This window comes from Stigmatopora nigra, chromosome 12, assembly GCF_051989575.1.
Source record: "Stigmatopora nigra isolate UIUO_SnigA chromosome 12, RoL_Snig_1.1, whole genome shotgun sequence".
Classification (NCBI taxonomy): Eukaryota; Metazoa; Chordata; class Actinopteri; order Syngnathiformes; family Syngnathidae; genus Stigmatopora; species Stigmatopora nigra.
The window spans coordinates 14,512,930-14,533,375 of NC_135519.1; the positions used below are offsets into that span (position 1 = coordinate 14,512,930).

At 53.5% G+C, this 20,446-nt stretch overlaps 2 protein-coding genes and 2 long non-coding RNA genes across 8 annotated transcripts; 3 read left to right on the forward strand and 1 right to left on the reverse strand.

The window, feature by feature from the left end:
* Nucleotides 1-150: 150 nt before the first annotated feature.
* Nucleotides 151-1,698, forward strand: dnph1 (2'-deoxynucleoside 5'-phosphate N-hydrolase 1). The gene is made up of 4 exons (XM_077728974.1): nt 151-360; nt 999-1,061; nt 1,131-1,241; nt 1,313-1,698. Exons 1-4 carry the CDS (start codon nt 177-179, stop codon nt 1,429-1,431), a joined length of 477 nt encoding a protein of 158 aa, XP_077585100.1. The 5' UTR covers nt 151-176; the 3' UTR covers nt 1,432-1,698.
* Nucleotides 1,699-1,748: 50 nt separating this feature from the next.
* Nucleotides 1,749-8,059, reverse strand: tjap1 (tight junction associated protein 1 (peripheral)). Of its 4 annotated transcripts, none has more exons than XM_077728960.1 (10): nt 7,715-8,059; nt 5,924-6,619; nt 5,605-5,633; nt 4,798-4,959; nt 4,552-4,618; nt 4,143-4,172; nt 3,866-3,973; nt 3,625-3,708; nt 2,884-3,471; nt 1,749-2,580 (listed from the first exon to the last, which is right to left on the reverse strand). In XM_077728960.1, exons 2-10 carry the CDS (start codon nt 6,602-6,604, stop codon nt 2,269-2,271), a joined length of 2,061 nt encoding a protein of 686 aa, XP_077585086.1. In that variant the 5' UTR covers nt 6,605-6,619; nt 7,715-8,059; the 3' UTR covers nt 1,749-2,268. The 4 variants fall into 4 exon arrangements, with proteins under 4 accessions (XP_077585086.1, XP_077585088.1, XP_077585087.1 ...); XM_077728962.1 differs by having other exon boundaries at nt 6,446-6,619; nt 7,715-8,055; XM_077728961.1 differs by lacking the exon at nt 4,143-4,172 and having other exon boundaries at nt 7,715-8,058.
* On the forward strand, nt 7,495-10,183 carry LOC144204976 (uncharacterized). 2 transcript variants are annotated; one of them, XR_013327977.1, is made up of 4 exons: nt 7,495-7,854; nt 7,939-8,120; nt 9,644-9,858; nt 9,933-10,183. It is a non-coding gene; the product is annotated as an uncharacterized LOC144204976 (long non-coding RNA). The 2 variants fall into 2 exon arrangements; XR_013327976.1 differs by having other exon boundaries at nt 7,496-7,846.
* A 1,806-nt stretch (nt 10,184-11,989) lies between these two features.
* On the forward strand, nt 11,990-14,466 carry LOC144204983 (uncharacterized). The gene is made up of 3 exons (XR_013327980.1): nt 11,990-12,070; nt 13,830-13,874; nt 14,352-14,466. It is a non-coding gene; the product is annotated as an uncharacterized LOC144204983 (long non-coding RNA).
* The last annotated feature ends 5,980 nt before the right edge of the window (nt 14,467-20,446 follow it).

The following is a 20,446-nucleotide window of genomic DNA, read 5'->3' on the forward strand; positions in this document are numbered from 1 at the left end:
GCCCGGTCCCGTAGGCGTGCGGCGCGCGTCAGGCATCTAACCTGATATACAAGATGTCCCGTAGGCGTGCGGCGCGCGTCAGGCATCTAACCTGATATACAAGATGTCCCGTAGCCGTGCGGCGCGCGTCAGGCATCTAACCTGATATACAAGATGTCCCACTCCGTCTTTTACGCATGCGCCTGCCAGTCACTGGCGCCCCGGGCCCAAACAAAGGCAAGGAGATGAAGATTTATTTTTGCGCGAGCATCCGAGGCGGAAGGGAAGACGCGTCCGTGTACGAGCGCATCGTCAAGTCGCTCGCAAACTTCGGCGAGGTCCTGACGGAGCACGTCGGAGACGTCCATCTCGGCGACAAAGGTCAGAAACCGTCCTCTTCGGCGGCACAGTTACACTAGCCTCACCGGGACGCCACCCCGCGTGGCACAGAGACGCTAACCTCAGGACTAACCGATTCGGTTCGCGTAGGCGTGTACGTCCGTCGGGGGTGGCGGCGGTGAGTGACATCTAACTGGCGTCAATGCAGGGCAGGATACATTTTGAAAACTGACCAGGTTTGTCCTTAGAAGAAGTGCTAAGGCAGGGGTGGGAAAACCGGTCCTCGGGGGCCGCTGTGGGTGCAGGTTTTTGTTCCAACCGATCAGGAACAGACCAGATGTTGACCACTGAGATCCAATCCACTGATTGCAAATGTACGTCATCAGATTGGTGAAAAGGTGTCTTCTTTCTGGGTTGGAATGAAAACCAGCACCCACTGCAGCCCTTTGTGGAATAGTTTGCCTTTGCCCACCCCTGGCTGGGCTAAGGCTGACCCAAATTCTCAGATCCCACCCCGGTTAACGTGTTGGTTGGGACCCAAGATTCTAGGAATGCACACAAAGTCCTATTCAAGTGGGGAAGTCCGTTTGAAACGACGAGCCCACGTATCTCGGGGGAGGGGCATGTCAAGTCGTCCCGACGGGCCAGGAAGTCAACGGCACCCCTTTTCCCTTTGACAGGCGAGGAGCGGCTCGACTGCGACATCCACGACCGGGACCTGGCGTGGCTGGGCCGGGCCGACGGTGAGTCGGACCTCTTCAACCCGCCCGCGCGCGCGCGCCATGTCCACTAACTCCCAGCCCGATCGGCAGCGGTGGTCGCTGAGGTGACGCGGCCGTCGCTGGGCGTGGGCTACGAGCTGGGTCACGCTCGGCTGCTGCGGAAGAGAATCCTCTGTCTCTTCCGACTGTCGTCGGGCCAAAGTGAGTGCCTCCTTGTTCTTCGGCTCCTAACCCCGGCCCCCTTCTAAAATGCCCCCTGCCCCCCACCCCAGGGTTGTCGGCCATGATCCGGGGAGCGGCGGACGGCGAGCGCTTCCTGGTGGAGGATTACGGCGGCCCGGAAGACGTGGACCAGATCTTGGCGCGCTTCTTTCTCCCGGCCGCTCACTGATTCCAAACCCCAACTGCCGCCCGGCCTGGCCACTGAGCCGTTTATCAAGAGTCTCCCACCGAGCCTGTACGTCGGGCCTTTTTTCCCCTCCGACTCCAGAAGGATCAAAGGACGTCGCCTTCAGTGGATGGCCGTCGAGGTTCGAGCCCATTCGGCCGCTGGCGTGACTGACAGATTCCAGCTCTCCAGTGGTGAAAAATAAGTCAGTGTACCTTGCGTTTGTATACCTAGACTTGAGCCACAGCATAAAAGTCTCCAAAATCCCAACTGAGACGGTTTCGTTCATCGCAATCATTGATCATCACGCTGACGCGGGGTTATTTTTTTCTGCTCGTTTATTTGTGTCAAACAAAGTAGTGACATTCTACGTCGACTTGAACATCTGGTGTGGTTATGCGCTCGTGTATTTGGCAAGGCGATCTCACGCTGACCCGTTTCCATGTAGTGAAGAAGAAACATTTTCATTGGTGGGCAAAAGGCCAAAGGCTCGACCCTCAGGGCAGCCCTTTTGAAAGAGCCCAAGTAGCCACAGAAATTGCCCCGCCTGGTGCCCTCGCTTGGCGGGGATAGGCTCCAGCACCCCCTGCCAAAAGGAATGAATTCCAAAAATAGAGGAACCACGCTTGTTTACGTGTACCCTGCGTCACTTCAAACTTCATTGGGTCCAAAAGCCACCGCAAAACGTGAGGGACGGTCGCAAAAGAGTGTGAATTTTTACAACCTTTCAAAATTGGCCTGGTGAGGTTTGCTCCAAATAAAGGAGGGGGACAAGTGTTCCACGCGGTAAGAGCACGCCCGTCAAATGCAAAAGTGTCACTCAGTCACGGTGGCTGCACGTTATTGCTGTTGTCTGTGTAGGTGGTGCACCCCCATCCTCTTGGGGCTCCTGTGAGGCCGCGGAAGCGCGGCGGCGGCGGCGAAGGCGGGGTCAAAGTCCACCAGGCGGGCCGAAACCTCCGGCAAGCCCCCGGCCGGGCCGTCCTCCTCGCCGTCCGGGCTGGAGGCGGTGCCCTCGTCCCCCTCTTCCTCCTCACCGTCGGAGAAGGCCGCGGCGGAAAGCGGCGCGGCCGTCTCGTCCGCCGACATCCGATGCCAGTTGGCCAGGAGGTCCTCGGAGGAACTGGCCGAGCTGGCCCCCGCGCTGGGTCCCTGGCAAAACCAAAAAAAAAATAATAATAATAAGAGCCTGAAAAACCTCAAAAGAGCTCCCGCCTCGCCGTCTCATCGGATACTTTGGATTAGGGAACCCCGACGACCGGACTTTGGATCCCCAAAGGCTCTCTGTACGCTCCGGCCAACAATCCAGACAGATATCCTCCAAAGTAGGTCGCCGGCCACATTTCCCAACCGAGGTTCCGAGTTGGCGGGAGCGTACGGGATACAAAGCACGGGACGTGGGGTCCCATTCCCGTCGGTTGGCCCCAAACCATCCAGGACCACCGAAGCACCGACCTGCGGCGGACTGCTGAAGGGGCTGGACTGAGCCGAAGGCGCGTCGGTGTCGCGAGGGGGCGCCTTGGCGGCCGCTCGCTCGCCGCGTAGGCCCAGCGAGATGGCCTGCCGCGTGGCGTAGGTGCAGTTGGGCAGCGGACCGTTCTTGGGGATCTTGACCTTGTCGTCCGAGGAAAACTCGATCACCTTGCGTCCCGGGCACAGCGGGTTGGGCGGCGGCGGCGCCGGGTACGGGTCCAGCTTGTCGAAAGAGACGGCCGCTGCCGCCGCCGCCACCGCCTCCTCCTCATCCTCCTCCTCCCCTCCACGGGCCGGCTCCGGCAGGGCGGCGTCCTCGCCCCCCGCCGTCATATCCACGTGCACAAAGACATCCTCGCCCGGCGGGCGGCCCCCGCTGCCCGAGCGCGCCGAGTTGAGGAGCAGCGGCTCGGGTTTCTCCAGCACGCGGGCGATGACGGAGGTGGGTACGGCGTCGGACGGCGTCAGGCTCAGCGTGTCGGGGTCCTGGCCGCAGGGGGCGGGGCTCGGCCACGCCAGCCCGCCGCTCTTCATCTGTTTCTTCAACATTTCCTGAAGTTCGCACGGTAGCTGTGCGGAAAAAGAAAGTCAACTTGGTTTTTTTTTCCGGCCAGACCCCGACCCGCGCGTGTCTGGTCCCGACAAAGAATTTGACATCAAATGTGGGACAAGATAGACTTCAAAATGTGGCTGCCACGGATGGCCCGGACCGACACTACTCACGTCGGCAAACTTGTGGTTCCGGAAGTGCGACTTGTTACATTTCAGCAGCTGCACGGCCAGGTTGCAGTCCAGCCGGTAGCGTTCCTGAAAGGAGGGAGAGAGGCCGGGGTTCTTTATCTGTCGGGAACCAAGAAAACGGAGCCTGCTCCAGGTGACTATGTGTTCCCGTCCGCTACATCTGGCTCCCTGACATCTTTGCCCCCCGAAAAAGGGCAGTCGCTCCTCGGCGCCAGAATCTCACGTTGAGTTCCTCCAGGCGGTCTACGGCGTTCTTGGCCTCCAGCAGCTTGTTGGTGAGCTCCACCATCTCCCGGTCCATGGTCTTCTTGTCTCGCTCCACCGTCCGCAGCTGCAAGTGTTTAAAAAAAGAAAAAAAACGACTGGCTCAGTGGGGGTGAGAAAGAGGTGGCCCAGGTGGTGGGATGAGAGAGAGGAGACGAGGGAGAGATAGAGAGGGAGGGAGGGAGGGAGCAAGGGTGTGGCAGAGGAAGGTGAAGAATGAAAAAGATGAAGCCAACCGCATGGACCCAGGTCTGACTGACGGCGGCCTGATGATGGCGACGGTGTGGTGGTGGCGACGGCGGTGACGACGACGACGGCGGCCGCGCATCGTCGAGACGCAGCGTGAAAGGAAGACCAAAAATCCTGCGATCATGATGACACCAGACCCACCGGATCGACCGTCTCGCGGCGGTGAGTAGAACATTTTAGTGGTCATTTTGTTTGTGAAGGGATACGCAAGAAGCTTTGGGAGGCTACCTTCACAAAGCCAACCGCCAAGTGGACAAGTGTCATGGTTTGTGGGAGAAAAGCCAAAAAGATGCTGAACCGAAAAGCGCAGAGCAACGCATCCTTGCCACCAATGATTCCACATGCGCCTTGCGAGAGGAGGAGGAGCAGCAGCAGAAGGCCCTGTGTGCCACTTACCAGCGCGTGAAGTTTCTCTTCCAGATCCTGATTGGCCCTCTGAGACGCCGTGTAGCTGTTCTGGAGTCTGCGGATGGAAAAATGCGGCGTCACGTCGGGTAAGGGCGCCGCTCGGGGCAGGGCTCAAACTTGACCCTAGCCGCCGCGGCAAAATGCTCGCTGGCCGCTTTGGCCTCAAACACACTCTGGTCTAAAGGGGGGGGGGGTTCATGCGCCGTGCCGCCTTGGGAGCGAGGGCTCACTCGCCTGCGAAACTTGTCCCTCATCTTGTCCAGGTCGTCTCTGGTGCGGCTCAGCTCCGCCTCCATGTAATGGCGGCTGCCGTCAAACTCGGCCTCCATGGCCTCCATCTTGCGAGCCGAGAGCGACAGGCGCCGACGCAGGTCCTCCTTCTGCCGCTCCAGGAGCCTGCCGTGGACAAACGGCGTCCTCCGTTAAAGGTGCTCCACCCCAAGAAGCGCCAGCCAGAACTAGTAAATGCCTTTTATGGAGAAACTGCGCCAGGATGCCTTTCCTCCCGTTGTCAGGTTAGTGTCAGTTAGGTTGTGATTCACCCCCCCCCCCCCCAAATTTCAGAGCTTTATCATGGTTTTTGATCAAAGATTCCAAATAGCTCCAACCAGATGTCAACCTTTCTGCCATTTTCTTTTCGCACAAATGTTTTTTTTAGCCACTACCGTATGCGTCAGGTGTCAACCCAAAGCCAGACTGGATGCTGCCAACATTTGGAATTTACTCACTTGACAGTCTTTAGAGTACTTGTAGTCAAATAGTAGGGGAAAAAAACTCGAATTTTAGGCTAGTTACTACAATGGCTATTTCTTAAGGCCAGAATGGGACTAAAACCTTTCCTGGCTCGAACGCAAAACGACTGAACTGGTTCACTTCCTCTATATGTTTGGTCACTGCCCGGAAAAATTGCACAGTCAACGGCAACTCAAGGGGCAATTTGCCCCCACGCCGTTTCTCCACAAATGGCCTGTTCTGGTTGGTCGGCCTCCTCCTTGAGCGAATGTTGCGTTTGGCTCAGAGCTTTTCTCAAGATCGTCTCACCTGATCCGGTCTGAGTCGGACAAATCCTCCTGAAAGAGACAAAAGCGTGTCAAGCCTAGCCCGTGGCCAAGCAAACCTTCAGATGACGAGCGAGAGCACGGCCAATTGGTGCCAATCTTGTCCCAGTAGACCAAACTCTTCCCCTCGCTCCAACCATCTAAAGGAAAATAAAGCCAGCACAGACGCCACCCCATTCTGCCTCCATTGGTCAGCTGAAAAGACCGAAGAAAGGGGGAGGGAGGGAGCGAGCGGTCGGCCTGGCGATGGCACCGGCGCCACCACCACCACCCCCGCCTCCTCGTCAACGCCACCCACCTACCTTCACCCGTGAGTTAACTTCCCATTTTGTCAGAGCTGCTTCGAGTGGACGACCTCCGTTTACCTCGGAGGACCGGCGCAGTTCCGCCACCCGAGCGTCCCAACGGCGCCTGCGATCGGCAGAATGGCCGTCCGACGGCGGCTTTCCTGCCGAGACGGGAACAAACGCCACGGGGAGGGCGACCCGTCGGGCCATTTCGTCCAGGAAGTCAGAGAAGCCGGCCCTCTCCTCCGATATTGCCAAGCGCCGCGGAGGAGGCCGCCGGCGGTCCAAAGGTGGCGCGGGCGGGCAGCCATCCAACCGGGACTTGCCGAAGACGGCTGCCTTCTTCAAGATGCTCTTTGGGGTTGGGGCGGCGACGCAAAAAAATTCTCTCGCCGGCTCGTCGGCGCAGAAGGCTGCTTTTCGCAGCGGACGGGCCGCAAAGCCGGCCGCGGCCGTCGCCGGGCGCCGGCCCCGCGAGCGCTCCGGGATACGCCAATGACATTTGTAGAGAACGGGAGGAGGCGCGGCTGCCTTTACCTGACCACGGTCCATCCCTTGCATCGGAGGCGGCGGCGCCGAGAGCCCGTGAGGAGCTTCGCGATGCTGCGGCGGCGGTGCCGGGAGCCCGTGACGAGCTTCGCGATGCTGCGGCGGAGCTTTGCGGTACGGCTTTCTGGAGGGGACCGCGCCACTCATCCTGGGCCTCTCTTCCTGTCACAGAAGAATTCCGCAAAAGCGCTAGCATCGGCGACCCCGACCCGCCTCCGACGCGAGCGAGTGGTCAAAGCTTGTGGTGGTGGCCTACTGGTGTCTGGTTCGCGCGGGCCGGAACCTGACGCCAGCCCGGGGCCGAGCATTGATCTCGCAATGTTTCCACAACAGGAAATGCGGCCGCATCGATTGGAACTGGGACGACTCTAGCCGCGCATCCTGCTTTAGGAGCGGGCTGACTTCTAACCTTCCCTCCCTTTGATTTCACCTCCTTTTCCTTACGGCAGAAACGTGCGGGTTTCGGTCTGATCGACTTCCATTTCCCGTCCCTATTGTACAGGTCGACATCTAAACACGCGGATTGGTTTTCGGCCAGCCGTAGAGTACGAACCAGCATTAGGGTTAATATTGGTTGAAGATTTTTGTTCAACAACCTTTGTTACCACCTAAATGCCATTCTAACAAAGTCAAAAGTCAAAGTCTAACATGTCATTGTGAAGTTTTGTGTGTGTTCTGTACTGGGGGGGGGGGGGGTTGTTGTGTCGGGGCAGGTCAATGACCGAGTGTGTTTTTTTGGACAAAGTGACAGTCAAATGGAGTGCATTCAAAAAAAGCACTAGGGTGTTGAGGTTACGTTAAGGATACATTGAAAATGGAACATCTGCTATTCAATGTTTGCAATGCTTCAAAGTTGGAAGACCAAGCATTAGTAATAGGGTAAAAGTTGGGAGGGAATAAAAAGCAATATCTAAACACGGAAAGAGCATTCGGACTATTCAAATAGAAAGTACGAAGGTGTCGGCTTTCCTCGCCGAGATGGTCAGTGTTGCCAAGGCAACTTGCACATTCCGCTTCAAACTTTAGCGCGCACGTGCGCGCACTCGCGCACGCTCACGCGAGCTACAAGGGGCGGCTCTCTGGATTCGGTGGCGTCCGAATCGAATGACAAGAGGCAGCTGAAAACGCTGCCGTCCCGGAAGCAAGAGTGGCAAACCGCGTCCACCTGGACGCATCCGCAGCCCCCTACCCCCACAGTCTTCGTCCCTCTCTCTGTCCACCCCCACCACACCACACCCCTTCCCCACTCCGACTCACCTCGACGGACGGACGGACGTCGGTCGGGGGGCCGGGCGGAGCGCCGGCCCGTTGGCAGCTCGGCCGGCCGAGCTCAAAGTTCAGCCCGATCGGAGTGGCGGCTTCCAACGGAGCAGTGAGCGGTCCAAAATAGTAGGCTGGTGCGGCGGTCGCCTTTCGGGCCGCTCGAATGACCGCTTTCCCCTTCTTCTTTTTTTTTTTATTTCTTTCTTTCTTCCTCGCAGGCAGCCAAAACGCCCAAATCACTGGGATAAAGTTGAGGAGCGTTTAGCTAGAGCCGTTGCCATCTTCGGCCGCAAGGCACGACGGGTATAATCCTCCACCGAAATCCCGCTCCCTCGCCGCGCCTCCTGCCCAGTGACGTCATCAACGCGACGTCTACACGAAGGCGGAATGTCGCATTTGGGCAAGTAGGAAAACTAGCAGTCACAAACAACGTGTTCAATCCTTTCCCTTCCGAAATCAATTGGGTTTGAGCTCTCATTTGACATGTGTAGCTATACACAAATACTGCCGTAACTCACGAAATTCATTGGTTTCAGAACTCTTTTCGTAACTTGAACATTTCGTAAGTAGAGAAGTACTTTGGATGCAAATTCTCCAGTGGCTGGCCGTCAGGGCCTTCAGGGCATTCGCTGCTACCTTTAGGCATGTTGTTAACAATCTCAGTGTCCATTAAGGGCCTTTAAGGCTAGTTCCAAAATATTCTGGTAGGAGAATTAATCAAAAGTTGGAGCTTGAAAATGGAGAGGATGAAGTCATAGATTTGTATGAAAGTATACATTTGTGATGAGAGTAAATGAGCTTAGTTTAAAAGGATAATGACCACAGCCGCTCTTTCTGTTGAATTATCAAATAAACTATTTTGTGTCGTTTTTATCGCTGCAATGTCCGTATACACAAGTTGAACAAATACTCGCCATGCGCCTTTTGTCGGTTGATCAAAAATACACATGTATACTATCCCCCTTGTTTGCCTGTGGAATTATATTTGGTCATTTCAAAATCAGATTGGGTTGACTTCTTTCTGTTAAATCCTGTGTTTTTGTGCTTTTTTGTTGGAAATTGTTAACGTGACTCACAGTCAGTTACAGAGAAAATACATTAGCACAGGGGAAGGGAACCTATGGCTCGGGAGCCATATATGGCTCTTTCCATGGGTGTATATGGCTCTCACTAACCTGTGAGGTAAAATATGGAAATCACTTGTGAGAGAACTGAGTCCCAAACCCACCGATAGGGGCGTCACATTGACACTGGCGTTGATCTACCTCTAGCACCACTTTAATCATAATTTAGTTTTTCATTACTCCTCTGCATGCAAAATGTCATTGATACGGATTGATTAGCAACAGCATAACAATGTTGTTAAAATAATTCAGGGACTTTTTGTACTTTAAAAGTGGTGAAATGACAAGAAAAATCACACATTTTCATATATTTTTACTTTTCAATTCTGAGAACGGCTCTCAAGAAATAACATTATGAAATGTGAATTGTTTATGGCTCTCTCTGTCAAAAAGGTTCCCGACCCCTGCATTAGCAGCTTGTTTTTTTCATCCGTGGGGTTTAGTCATTTACCCTCACACTTATATTTTTGTGTTCCTTTCCAAAAACTTTTACCGAGAGGTAACGTTCCAGGCCGTTTTTCACTTTTCGGCATTCCAGGGGTGAAAAGGAGTTCTACTCCGCTCCTCGTGTCCTACTTGATTGCCTGTCTGTATTTGTATTTCTTTATTGTCCCCTACTGGAGTTGGTTAGTGTTTTGCTTTGAGCGATGGTCTGGCATGCTGGAGGAAATGATTTGCCAAGAACACATGCATTGTTATATTATGAGACAAAAATCTTGATAATACAAAATGAAAATATAATATAATTAGTTTTGAATAATATTGAAATGAACTGTTATCATTTACTATACACTTATAGGATGTAGAGCAGTGACTTTGATGTGGGCGAGCCGTGAAGCGCCAACCTCACGCGAACTAACTGTGCGGCAGACTGGAGCAGACTGGCTAGCAACAATACCAAGTAGGCCACCTCGGAGCAGGCCGCGCCGTTCTTGTCATCGGGCTCCTTTGCGTCTGGCCCCGCTAACTGGACGGCCAAGGCCAAAGTCACACTCGCGCCTTTCATCAACTCAGGTGCGTGTGCGCCGCAACACCATGCCCAGAACCCGTTACCTGTGATTTTTATCAAATCCTCTTTGTGTCATCAGAAAAAGCCAAGGTAGAGCCCATCTAGTCGCCACGGTCATCCGCTGCTCACGCCATCGTCACTGTCCCGTTAGTTTGAAGAAGTTGGTGTCAGAGAGCTCGCCTTTACCAAAGGAGGGTTTCTGACAGGGCCCCAGGGGTAACAAGTCCCGGAATATAGGACAAGCTGATGATAGGGCCTTCTAATTTGAAACATCTGACCTTTGGTGAGGGAGGTTTGAGACAAATACTAATAAACTTACTTTCATTGTGCTGTACTTTTTCATACTTTGCAAAACCACAATATTTCAACTAAGGTAAAAACTTAATAATAACATTAGAATCAGCTATTCCCCCTTGTTAAAAAAAAGGAAATCGTAAAATAGCCAGAGAATCAAAATATAATAAGGTTGGACGATGGGGTGGAGAAAAAATAGCAAGTCATTAAATCATTCCAGTTCCGGAAGAGGTAGGTTTGGACATTTTAAATGAAGTGTTAAATGTATTCTAAAGTGATTGTTAATAAATAAATAAATAAATAAATAAATAAATAAATAAATATATATATATATATATATATATATATATATATATATATATATATATATATATATATATATATATATATTATATATATATATATATATATATATATATATATATATATATATATATATATATATATATATATATATATATATATATATATATATATATATATATATATATATATATATATATATATATATATATATATATATATATATATATATATATATATATATATATATATATATATATATATATATATATATATATATATATATATATATATATATATATATATATATATATATATATATATATATATATATATATATATATATATATATATATATATATATATATAATATATATATATATATATATATATATATATATATATATATATATATATATATATATATATATATATTTATTTATTTATTTATTTATTTATTAACAATCACTTTAGAATACATTTACACTTCATTTATATATATATATATATATATATATATATATATATATATATATATATATATATATATATATATATATATATATATATATATATATATATATATATATATATATATATATATATATATATATATATATATATATATATATATATATATATATATATATATATATATATATATATATATATATATATATATATATATATATATATATATATATATATATATATATATATATATATATATATATATATATATATATATATATATATATATATATATATATATATATATATATATATATATATATATATATATATATATATATATATTCTCACCGTCTGCATACCTTTTCCATTACTTACTCTGAACATGTACTTTTTTATTATATCAACCAAGTCTTGATTACGTTATATACATTCCACATTTATCTTGAGACCCATAATTCCTTCTTCCTAGCTGTCCAAGAAACCACGAAAATCTCAAGGCCTAAGTACTAAATCGGGTTCATTAAAAGACACGCAAGCTTAAAAAAAATCCTTATAAAAAAATACTTTTGTAACTAAGACCCACCCACTAATATTCAAATTCACGCCCACTATGGGAGAAAGCGAGAGAGAGAGAGAGAGAGAGAGAGAGAGAGAGAGAGAGAGAGAGAGAGAGAGAGAGAGAGAGAGAGAGAGAGAGAGAAAGAGTTAGCAAGCATAACGTCTTTTTATTTACTTATTTTTTTACAGCGATTTTGAAGTGTTACTGTCAACTCAATCTTTAAACTCTTCAATTTATAAACAAGCAACTGAATCTGATACCTTTTTGGATCACAACATAAAAAATGTGACTATAGATATGAAATCCAAACTCATTAAATGTTATCACTAATCATTGTAATTATACTTGTTTACGAGGGGCAATGTTGTGATACTACTTGCACGTTAAATGTTGTTAACCTGTATAAATCTCGCGAGAAATTAAATAACTGCATAAAAGTATTTTATTTTGTAAAACGGAAGTCTTTATTTTGAAGGGACACAATGACGTCACTTCCTTTTTCGCCACGGTCTTCGCAAACGGCACGATGTTAGCGAGCTCCAAATGTTTGTCGGAAGAATTGGGACTGCGTTCGTCCGTAAAAGAACGTGAGTACATTCTATCATAATAACTCTAAAGTTAGCTATTTATATCTCTGTGTTGTACATGCGCCGCAGTTGCAATTTTGCCCTCGTCATGACCGTAGTAAGTTACTGTATTGACCACATTGCCGCCATGTCTGGTCGGCGTTTGGCTTTGAAGTATGGTAATTATCTCCTTGCAATTGATTCCTCTCTCTTTATTGCGTTTAGTGGGACGTTCTTTCGGCTTTAGTAGCATTTCAACTTGTAACCTTTTTTTGGTAGGCGTGATTGACGTCGAATTTGCCAAAGTACAACTGTTAACCTGAATAAAATATCGCGAGAAACTAAATATTTCCCGCATTTGAAGGCGGACGCAATGACGTCACTCCCTTTTTTCGCCATGTGACTCGCAAGCAGCACTATGTTAGCGAGCTCCAAATGTTTGTCGACCCTCTGAAAAACAAAAGACAAGATATTGAATTGGAAAAAACGTTTTATTTCTTCTAATTCGACATATATTTACAAAGTAACGCAAAAATAGTAGTTTAATATTACCAAAATATGTTTACTATGAAGACCCGAATAATAGTACTATGAAGACCCGAATAATAGTACTATGAAGACCCGAATAATAGTACTATGAAGACCCGAACAATAGTACTATGAAGACCCGAACAATAGTACTATGAAGACCCGAACAATAGTACTATGAAGACCCTAACAATAGTACTATGAAGACCCGAACAGTAGTACTATGAAGACCCGAACAGTAGTACTATGAAGACCCGAACAGTAGTACTATGAAGACCCGAATACTACTACTACTACTAATATTCATTATCTTTGGAATTTTCCACTGCCTACTATTATTCCGGTGCCTACTATTATTCGGGTCTTCATAGTAATAGTAGTACTAAAATTATACAGATTTCGAAGGGGGCTGGACGTTAATTCTTTCCCACCCTCTGGAAAAAAACAACAGGATATTGGATTGAAACAATGTTGTATTTCTTCTAATCACCACCCTAACCCTAACCCTAACCATCTATTGACAAAGTAACACAAAACTAGTGTTTAATGTTATTAAAATGTGTTTTATAGTAGTACTAAAATTATATAGATTTTTGAAGAGGGAGAGAGAGAGAGAGCGATGGACTCCAACCCTTTTTGCACATCAACACGCTTGTTTCAAAACATTTTTAAATAAACTTGGAAAATAAGTTTCACCTAACCTTACACTAAACATAATTCTAATTTTGTTCTGCATTTTTATATCTTCCTTTTCCCCGGCCGACCGGGTTGGCTGTTTATCCCGCTTCCAACCTGATTTTCACCATCGATCCGCTGTTTGCTTTCATATTCCCTTCAAAATATTCCGAAAATGATGCACACAAATGTCCTCACAATGGGATAACGCACGACCACTTGCCAACGATAAGTAATATATATTCCTCGTAATAGAGATCGCTACGCCATTTGCGCTGAGTGACGGGGGGAAAAACTGTTGTTCACGAAAGAGTTGCAGCAAAAAAGACTAGTGCGCTATAATCATAAGCAGCTACATGTCTTGCTTTGTCGTATCTCAAAATTGGTCTTGTATCTAGAGATTATTTGCTCGAAATTTTACTCGTATCTCGAATTGCTCGTATGTCGAGCTACCACTATATATTGTCAATTTTAAATGCATATATATATTGTTGTGCCTTGTATTTTTTTCAAAGTAAAAAGTACTGCAGCTGTAAATAGTTCGGGAAACACGTTCTAACTCCATACCACTTTACAGGTTCTTCTGGGCGCCAACGCAAGTCGTCTCAAGATGTCGTCTCATGTAAGCTTCTTCTAATTGATTTGACTTTTAATTGACTATAACCCTAACCCTGAAACTAGTTTATTCTTAGGCATGATTGATGACATAACCCGCAATTGGTCTTGAAACCCAAAATGACTCCCATACGCTTTGATTTAAAAAGTATTTCCCATTAATATGGTCTCTTGCTGCCATCTTGTGGCTGTTTTGAAAAAGTTCACCATACAATTATTTTCCCGACCAAAAACTCAGCCATCCTCTTTGATTTGAAAATTACTTCCCATTAATATGATCTCTTGCTGCCATCTAGTGGCCGTTTGGAAAAAGTGCACCCTGCAATTATTTTTTTCCGACCCAAAACCCTGCAATATTGTCCAGTAATATGGCGCCCCAAAAGAGGTAACCCCCCCCCACAAACACACACACACACACAGTCGGTCATTAAAAGGCTTTCGGTTTGTGATAGATGGGACTTTTTTCCCCCATTTTGTCATCCAGAGTGGGACGAGTTGTCGTCAGACGAAGAATCTAAAGAGCAGGACGATTCCCGGTATGCGTGCCAGGAGGCCGTCTATCCGTCTGTTTTCCAGGGAAGTTGAAACCGACATCTCCCCCCTCCCCACAGGTCCTTTGCCACTTTGGCCAACAAGGTGAACCGAGGCCTGCCTGTCTTCAACAAGGTATTCACCGGGCGCGCCGAGGTCCTCTGGCAGCACGTGGTGAAGCTCCACGCCCTGGCTGGCCACCTGGCCACCTTCCACCAGAAGGCCAAAGTAGCCGGTGTGACGGCCATCGCCGGCCTGGCCCTGGCGCCCTTCACCTTTGGGGCCTCGCTCATCGCCACGTCCAGAGGGATCAGATCGGCTTCCGCCAGCATCTCGGACAACGTCAATATCTTCTCCTCCCCCTGACCGCCTCCCTTCTCCTCCCCCCGACGGCCCCCTTTCTCCTCCCCCCGACCTCCGCCTCTTCCCTCTACACCCCCCTCTCCCTCCTCTTCCCCTCTCCCTCCTCTTCCTCCTCTTCCTCCTCTTTCTTTCTCTCTCGCTCAGTTTTTTCTCTTCGCTCTCTCTCTCACTCTCTCTCGCACTCTCGCGCTCTCTCGCTCTCTCTCTCTCTCTGTTTTTTTCTCTTCTCTCTCTCGCACTCGCTCGTTCGCCCTCTTCGCACACTCGTTCGCCCTCTTCGCACACTCGTTCGCCCTCTTCTCGCGCTCGTTCGCCCTCTTCTCGCGCTCGTTCGCCCTCTTCTCGCGCTCGTTCGCCCTCTTCTCGCGCTCGTTCGCCCTCTTCTCGCGCTCGTTCGCCCTCTTCTCGCGCTCGTTCGCCCTCTTTTCGCGCTCGTTCGCCCTTTTCTCGCGCTCGTTCGCCCTCTTCTCGCGCTCGTTCGCCCTCTTCTCGCGCTCGTTCGCCCTCTTCTCGCGCTCGTTCGCCCTCTTCTCGCGCTCGTTCGCCCTCTTCTCGCGCTCGTTCGCCCTCTTCTCGCGCTCTCTTGCGCCCTCTCCTCGCGCTCTCTTGCGCCCTCTCCTCGCGCTCTCTTGCGCCCTCTCCTCGCGCTCTCTTGCGCCCTCTGTCTCGCGCCCTCTGTCTCGCGCCCTCTGTCTCGCGCCCTCTGTCTCGCGCCCTCTGTCTCGCGGCCTCTGTCTCGCGCCCTCTGTCTCGCGCCCACTGTCTCGCGCCCACTGTCTCGCGGCCTCTGTCTCGCGCCCTCTGTCTCGCGCCCTCTGTCTCGCGCCCTCTGTCTCGCGCCCTCTGTCTCGCGCCCTCTGTCTCGCGCCCTCTGTCTCGCGCCCTCTGTCTCGCGCTCTCTAGCGCTCTCTGTCTCGCGCTCTCTAGCGCCCTCTGTCTCGCGCTCTCTAGCGCCCTCTGTCTCGCGCTCTCTAGCGCCCTCTGTCTAGCGCCCCCTGTCTCGCGCTCTGTAGCGCCCCTTGTCTCGCGCTCTGTAGCGCCCCCTGTCTCGCGCTCTCTAGCGCCCCCTGTCTCGCGCTCTCTAGCGCCCCCTGTCTCGCGCCCCCTGTCTCGCGCTCTCTAGCGCCCCCTGTCTCGCGCTCTGTAGCGCCCCCTGTCTCGCGCTCTGTAGCGCCCCCTGTCTCGCGCTCTGTAGCGCCCCCTGTCTCGCGCTCTGTAGCGCCCCCTGTCTCGCGCTCTGTAGCGCCCCCTGTCTCGCGCTCTGTAGCGCCCCCTGTCTCGCGCTCTGTAGCGCCCCCTGTCTCGCGCTCTCTAGCGCCCCCTGTCTCGCTCTCTCTAGCGCCCCCTGTGTCGCGCTCTCTAGCGCCCCCTGTGTCGCGCTCTCTAGCGCCCCTGTCTCGCGCTCTCTAGCGCCCCCTGTCTCGCGCCCCCTGTCTCGCGCTCTCTAGCGCCCCCTGTCTCGCGCTCTCTAGCGCCCCCTGTCTCGCGCTCTCTAGCGCCCCCTGTCTCGCGCTCTCTAGCGCCCCCTGTCTCGCGCTCTCTAGCGCCCCCTGTCTCGCGCTCTCTAGCGCCCCCTGTCTCGCGCTCTCTAGCGCCCCCTGTCTCGCGCTCTCTAGCGCCCCCTGTCTCGCGCTCTCTGTCTCGCGCTCTCTAGCGCCCCCTGTCTCGCGCTCTCTAGCGCCCCGTCTCGCGCCCCCTGTCTCGCGCTCTCTGTCTCGCGCTCTCTAGCGCCCCCTGTCTCGCGCTCTCTAGCGCCCCGTCTCGCGCCCCCTGTCTCGCACTCTCTAGCGCCCCCTGTCTCGCGCCCCCTGTCTCGCGCCCCCTGTCTCGCGCTCTCTAGCGCGCTCTCTAGCGCCCCCTGTCTCGCGCTCTCTAGCGCCCCCTGTCTCGCGCTCTCTAGCGCCCCCTGTCTCGCGCTCTCTAGCGCCCCCTGTCTCGCGCTCTCTAGCGCCCCCTGTCTTGCGCTCTCTAGCGCCCCCTGTCTCGCGCTCTCTAGCGCCCCCTGTCTCGCGCTCTCTAGCGCCCCCTGTCTCGCGCTCTGTAGCGCCCCCTGTCTCGCGCTCTGTAGCGCCCCCTGTCTCGCGCTCTGTAGCGCCCCCTGTCTCGCGCTCTGTAGCGCCCCCTGTCTCGCGCTCTCTGTCTTGCGCTCTCTAGCGCCCCCTGTCTCGCGCTCTCTAGCGCCCCCTGTCTCCTCTAGCGCCCCCTGTCTCCTCTAGCGCCCCTGTCTCGCGCTCTCTAGCGCCCCCTGTCTCGCGCTCTCTAGCGCCCCTGTCTCGCGCTCTCTGTCTCGCGCTCTCTAGCGCCCCCTGTCTCGCGCTCTCTAGCGCCCCCTGTCTCGCGCTCTCTAGCGCCCCCTGTCTCGCGCTCTCTGTCTCGCGCTCTATAGCGCCCCTGTCTCGCGCTGTCTAGCGCCCCCTGTCTCGCGCACCCTGTCTCGCGCTCTCTAGCGCCCCCTGTCTCGCCCTCTTTGTCTCGCGCTCTCTAGCGCCCCCTGTCTCGCGCTCTCTAGCGCCCCCTGTCTCGCGCTCTGTCTCGCGGTCTCTAGCGCCCCCTGTCTCCTCTAGCGCCCCCTGTCTCGCGCTCTCTAGCGCCCCTGTCTTGCGCTCTCTAGCGCCCCCTGTCTCGCGCTCTCTAGCGCCCCCTGTCTCGCGCTCTCTAGCGCCCCCTGTCTCGCGCTCTCTAGCGCCCCTGTCTCGCGCTCTGTCTCGCGCTCTCTAGCGCCCCCTGTCTCGCGCTCTCTAGCGCCCCCTGTCTCGCGCTCTCTTGCGCCCCCTGTCTCGCGCTCTCTAGCGCCCCCTGTCTCGCGCCCCCTGTCTCGCACTCTCTAGCGCCCCCTGTCTCGCGCCCCCTGTCTCGCGCCCACTAGCGCCCCCTGTCTCGCGCTCTCTAGCGCCCCTGTCTCGCGCTCTCTAGCGCCCCTGTCTCGCGCTCTCTGTCTCGCGCTCTCTAGCGCCCCCTGTCTCGCGCACTCTAGCGCCCCCTGTCTCCTCTAGCGCCCCCTGTCTCGCGCTCTCTAGCGCCCCTGTCTCGCGCTCCCTAGCGCCCCCTGTCTCGCGCTCTCTAGCGCCCCCTGTCTCGCGCTCTTTAGCGCCCCCTGTCTCGCGCTCTCTGTCTCGCGCTCTCTAGCGCCCCCTGTCTCGCGCTCTGTCTCGCGCTCTCTAGCGCCCCCTGTCTCCTCTAGCGCCCCCTGTCTCGCGCTCTCTAGCGCCCCTGTCTTGCGCTCTCTAGCGCCCCTGTCTCGCGCTCTCTGTCTCGCGCTCTCTAGCGCCCCCTGTCTCGCGCCCCCTGTCTCGCGCTCCCTAGCGCCCCCTGTCTCGCGCTCTCTAGCGCCCCCTGTCTCGCGCTCTCTAGCGCCCCCTGTCTCGCGCTCTGTCTCGCGCTCTCTAGCGCCCCCTGTCTCCTCTAGCGCCCCCTGTCTCGCGCTCTCTAGCGCCCCTGTCTCGCGCTCTCTGTCTCGCGCTCTCTAGCGCCCCCTGTCTCGCGCTCTCTGTCTCGCGCTCTCTAGCGCCCCCTGTCTCGCGTTTTCTAGCGCCCCGTCTCGCGCCCCCTGTCTCGCGCTCTCTGTCTCGCGCTCTCTAGCGCCCCCTGTCTCGCGCTCTCTAGCGCCCCGTCTCGCGCCCCCTGTCTCGCACTCTCTAGCGCCCCCTGTCTCGCGCTCTCTAGCGCCCCCTGTCTCACGCTCTCTAGCGCCCCCTGTCTCGCGCTCTCTAGCGCCCCGTCTCGCGCTCTCTGTCTCGCGCTCTCTAGCGCCCCCTGTCTCGCGCCCCCTGTCTCGCGCTCTCTAGCGCGCTCTCTAGCGCCCCCTGTCTCGCGCTCTCTAGCGCCCCCTGTCTCGCGCTCTCTAGTGCCCCCTGTCTCGCGCTCTCTAGCGCCCCCTGTCTCGCGCTCTGTAGCGCCCCCTGTCTCGCGCTCTGTAGCGCCCCCTGTCTCGCGCTCTCTGTCTTGCGCTCTCAAGCGCCCCCTGTCTCGCGCTCTCTAGCGCCCCCTGTCTCGCGCTCTCTGTCTTGCGCTCTCTAGCGCCCCCTGTCTCACGCTCTCTAGCGCCCCCTGTCTCGCGCTCTCTGTCTCGCGCTCTCTAGCGCCCCCTGTCTCGCGCCCCCTGTCTCGCGCTCTCTAGCGCCCCCTGTCTCGCGCTCTCTAGCGCCCCCTGTCTCGCGCTCTTTAGCGCCCCCTGTCTCGCGCTCTGTAGCGCCCCCTGTCTCGCGCTCTGTAGCGCCCCCTGTCTCGCGCTCTGTCTCGCGCTCTCTAGCGCCCCCTGTCTCCTCTAGCGCCCCCTGTCTCGCGCTCTCTAGCGCCCCTGTCTTGCGCTCTCTAGCGCCCCCTGTCTCGCGCTCTCTAGCGCCCCCTGTCTCGCGCTCACTAGCGCCCCCTGTCTTGCGCTCTCTAGCGCCCCTGTCTCGCGCTCTCTAGCGCCCCCTGTCTCGCGCTCTCCAGCACCCTCTGTCTCGCGCCCCCTGTCTCGCGCTCTCTAGCGCCCCCTGTCTCGCGCTCTCTAGCGCCCCCTGTCTCGCGCTCTGTCTCGCGCTCTCTAGCGCCCCCTGTCTCCTCTAGCGCCCCCTGTCTCGCGCTCTCTAGCGCCCCTGTCTCGCGCTCTCTAGCGCCCCCTGTCTCGCGCTCTCTAGCGCCCCCTGTCTCGCGCTCTCTGTCTCGCGCTCTCTAGCGCCCCCTGTCTCGCGCCCCCTGTCTCGCGCTCTCTAGCGCCCCCTGTCTCGCGCCCCCTGTCTCGCGCTCTCTAGCGCCCCCTGTCTCGCGCTCTGTAGCGCCCCCTGTCTCGCGCTCTGTAGCGCCCCCTGTCTCGCGCTCTCTGTCTTGCGCTCTCTAGCGCCCCCTGTCTCCTCTAGCGCCCCCTGTCTCCTCTAGCGCCCCTGTCTCGCGCTCTCTAGCGCCCCCTGTCTCGCGCTCTCTAGCGCCCCTGTCTTGCGCTCTCTAGCGCCCCTGTCTCGCGCTCTCTGTCTCGCGCTCTCTGTCTCGCGCTCTCTGTCTCGCGCTCTCTAGCCCCCCCTGTCTCGCGCTCTCTAGCGCCCCCTGTCTCGCGCCCCCTGTCTCGCGCTCTCTTGCGCCCCCTGTCTCGCGCTCTCTAGCGCCCCCTGCTCCCCCTGTCTCGCACTCTCTAGCGCCCCCTGTCTCGCGCTCTCTAGCGCCCCCTGTCTCCTCTAGCGCCCCCTGTCTCGCGCTCTCTAGCGCCCCTGTCTCGCGCTCTCTAGCGCCCCTGTCTCGCGCTCTCTAGCGCCCCCTGTCTCGCGCTCCCTAGCGCCCCCTGTCTCGCGCTCTCTAGCGCCCCCTGTCTCGCGGCCTCTCAGTCGCCGCTTCTTTCCGTCTCGTCTCACTTACGCCCTTCCTTCCTTTCTTCTTCACAGGATACGGACAGTTTGATGGAGTGGTGGAATACAGGGAAACGTGAGTAATTGAAACTTAAATGTACAAGATGTTATTTTTTTTTCCATTTTTGAGCCAGCCAAGGCAAGATTAGAGTTGGTAATTGGCAGATGTTCAGTCAATTTTTAACCGAGAGGGCTTGCCTGCCGGTCTTGTCTGGGACGTTTACCAGACAGTCGGTCATTAAAAGGCTTTCGGTTTATATGTGATAGATGGCACTTTTTTCCCCATTTTGTCATCCAGAGTGAGACGAGTGGTAGTCAGACGAAGAATCTTAAGAGCAGGATGATTCCTGGTAGGCGTGGCAGG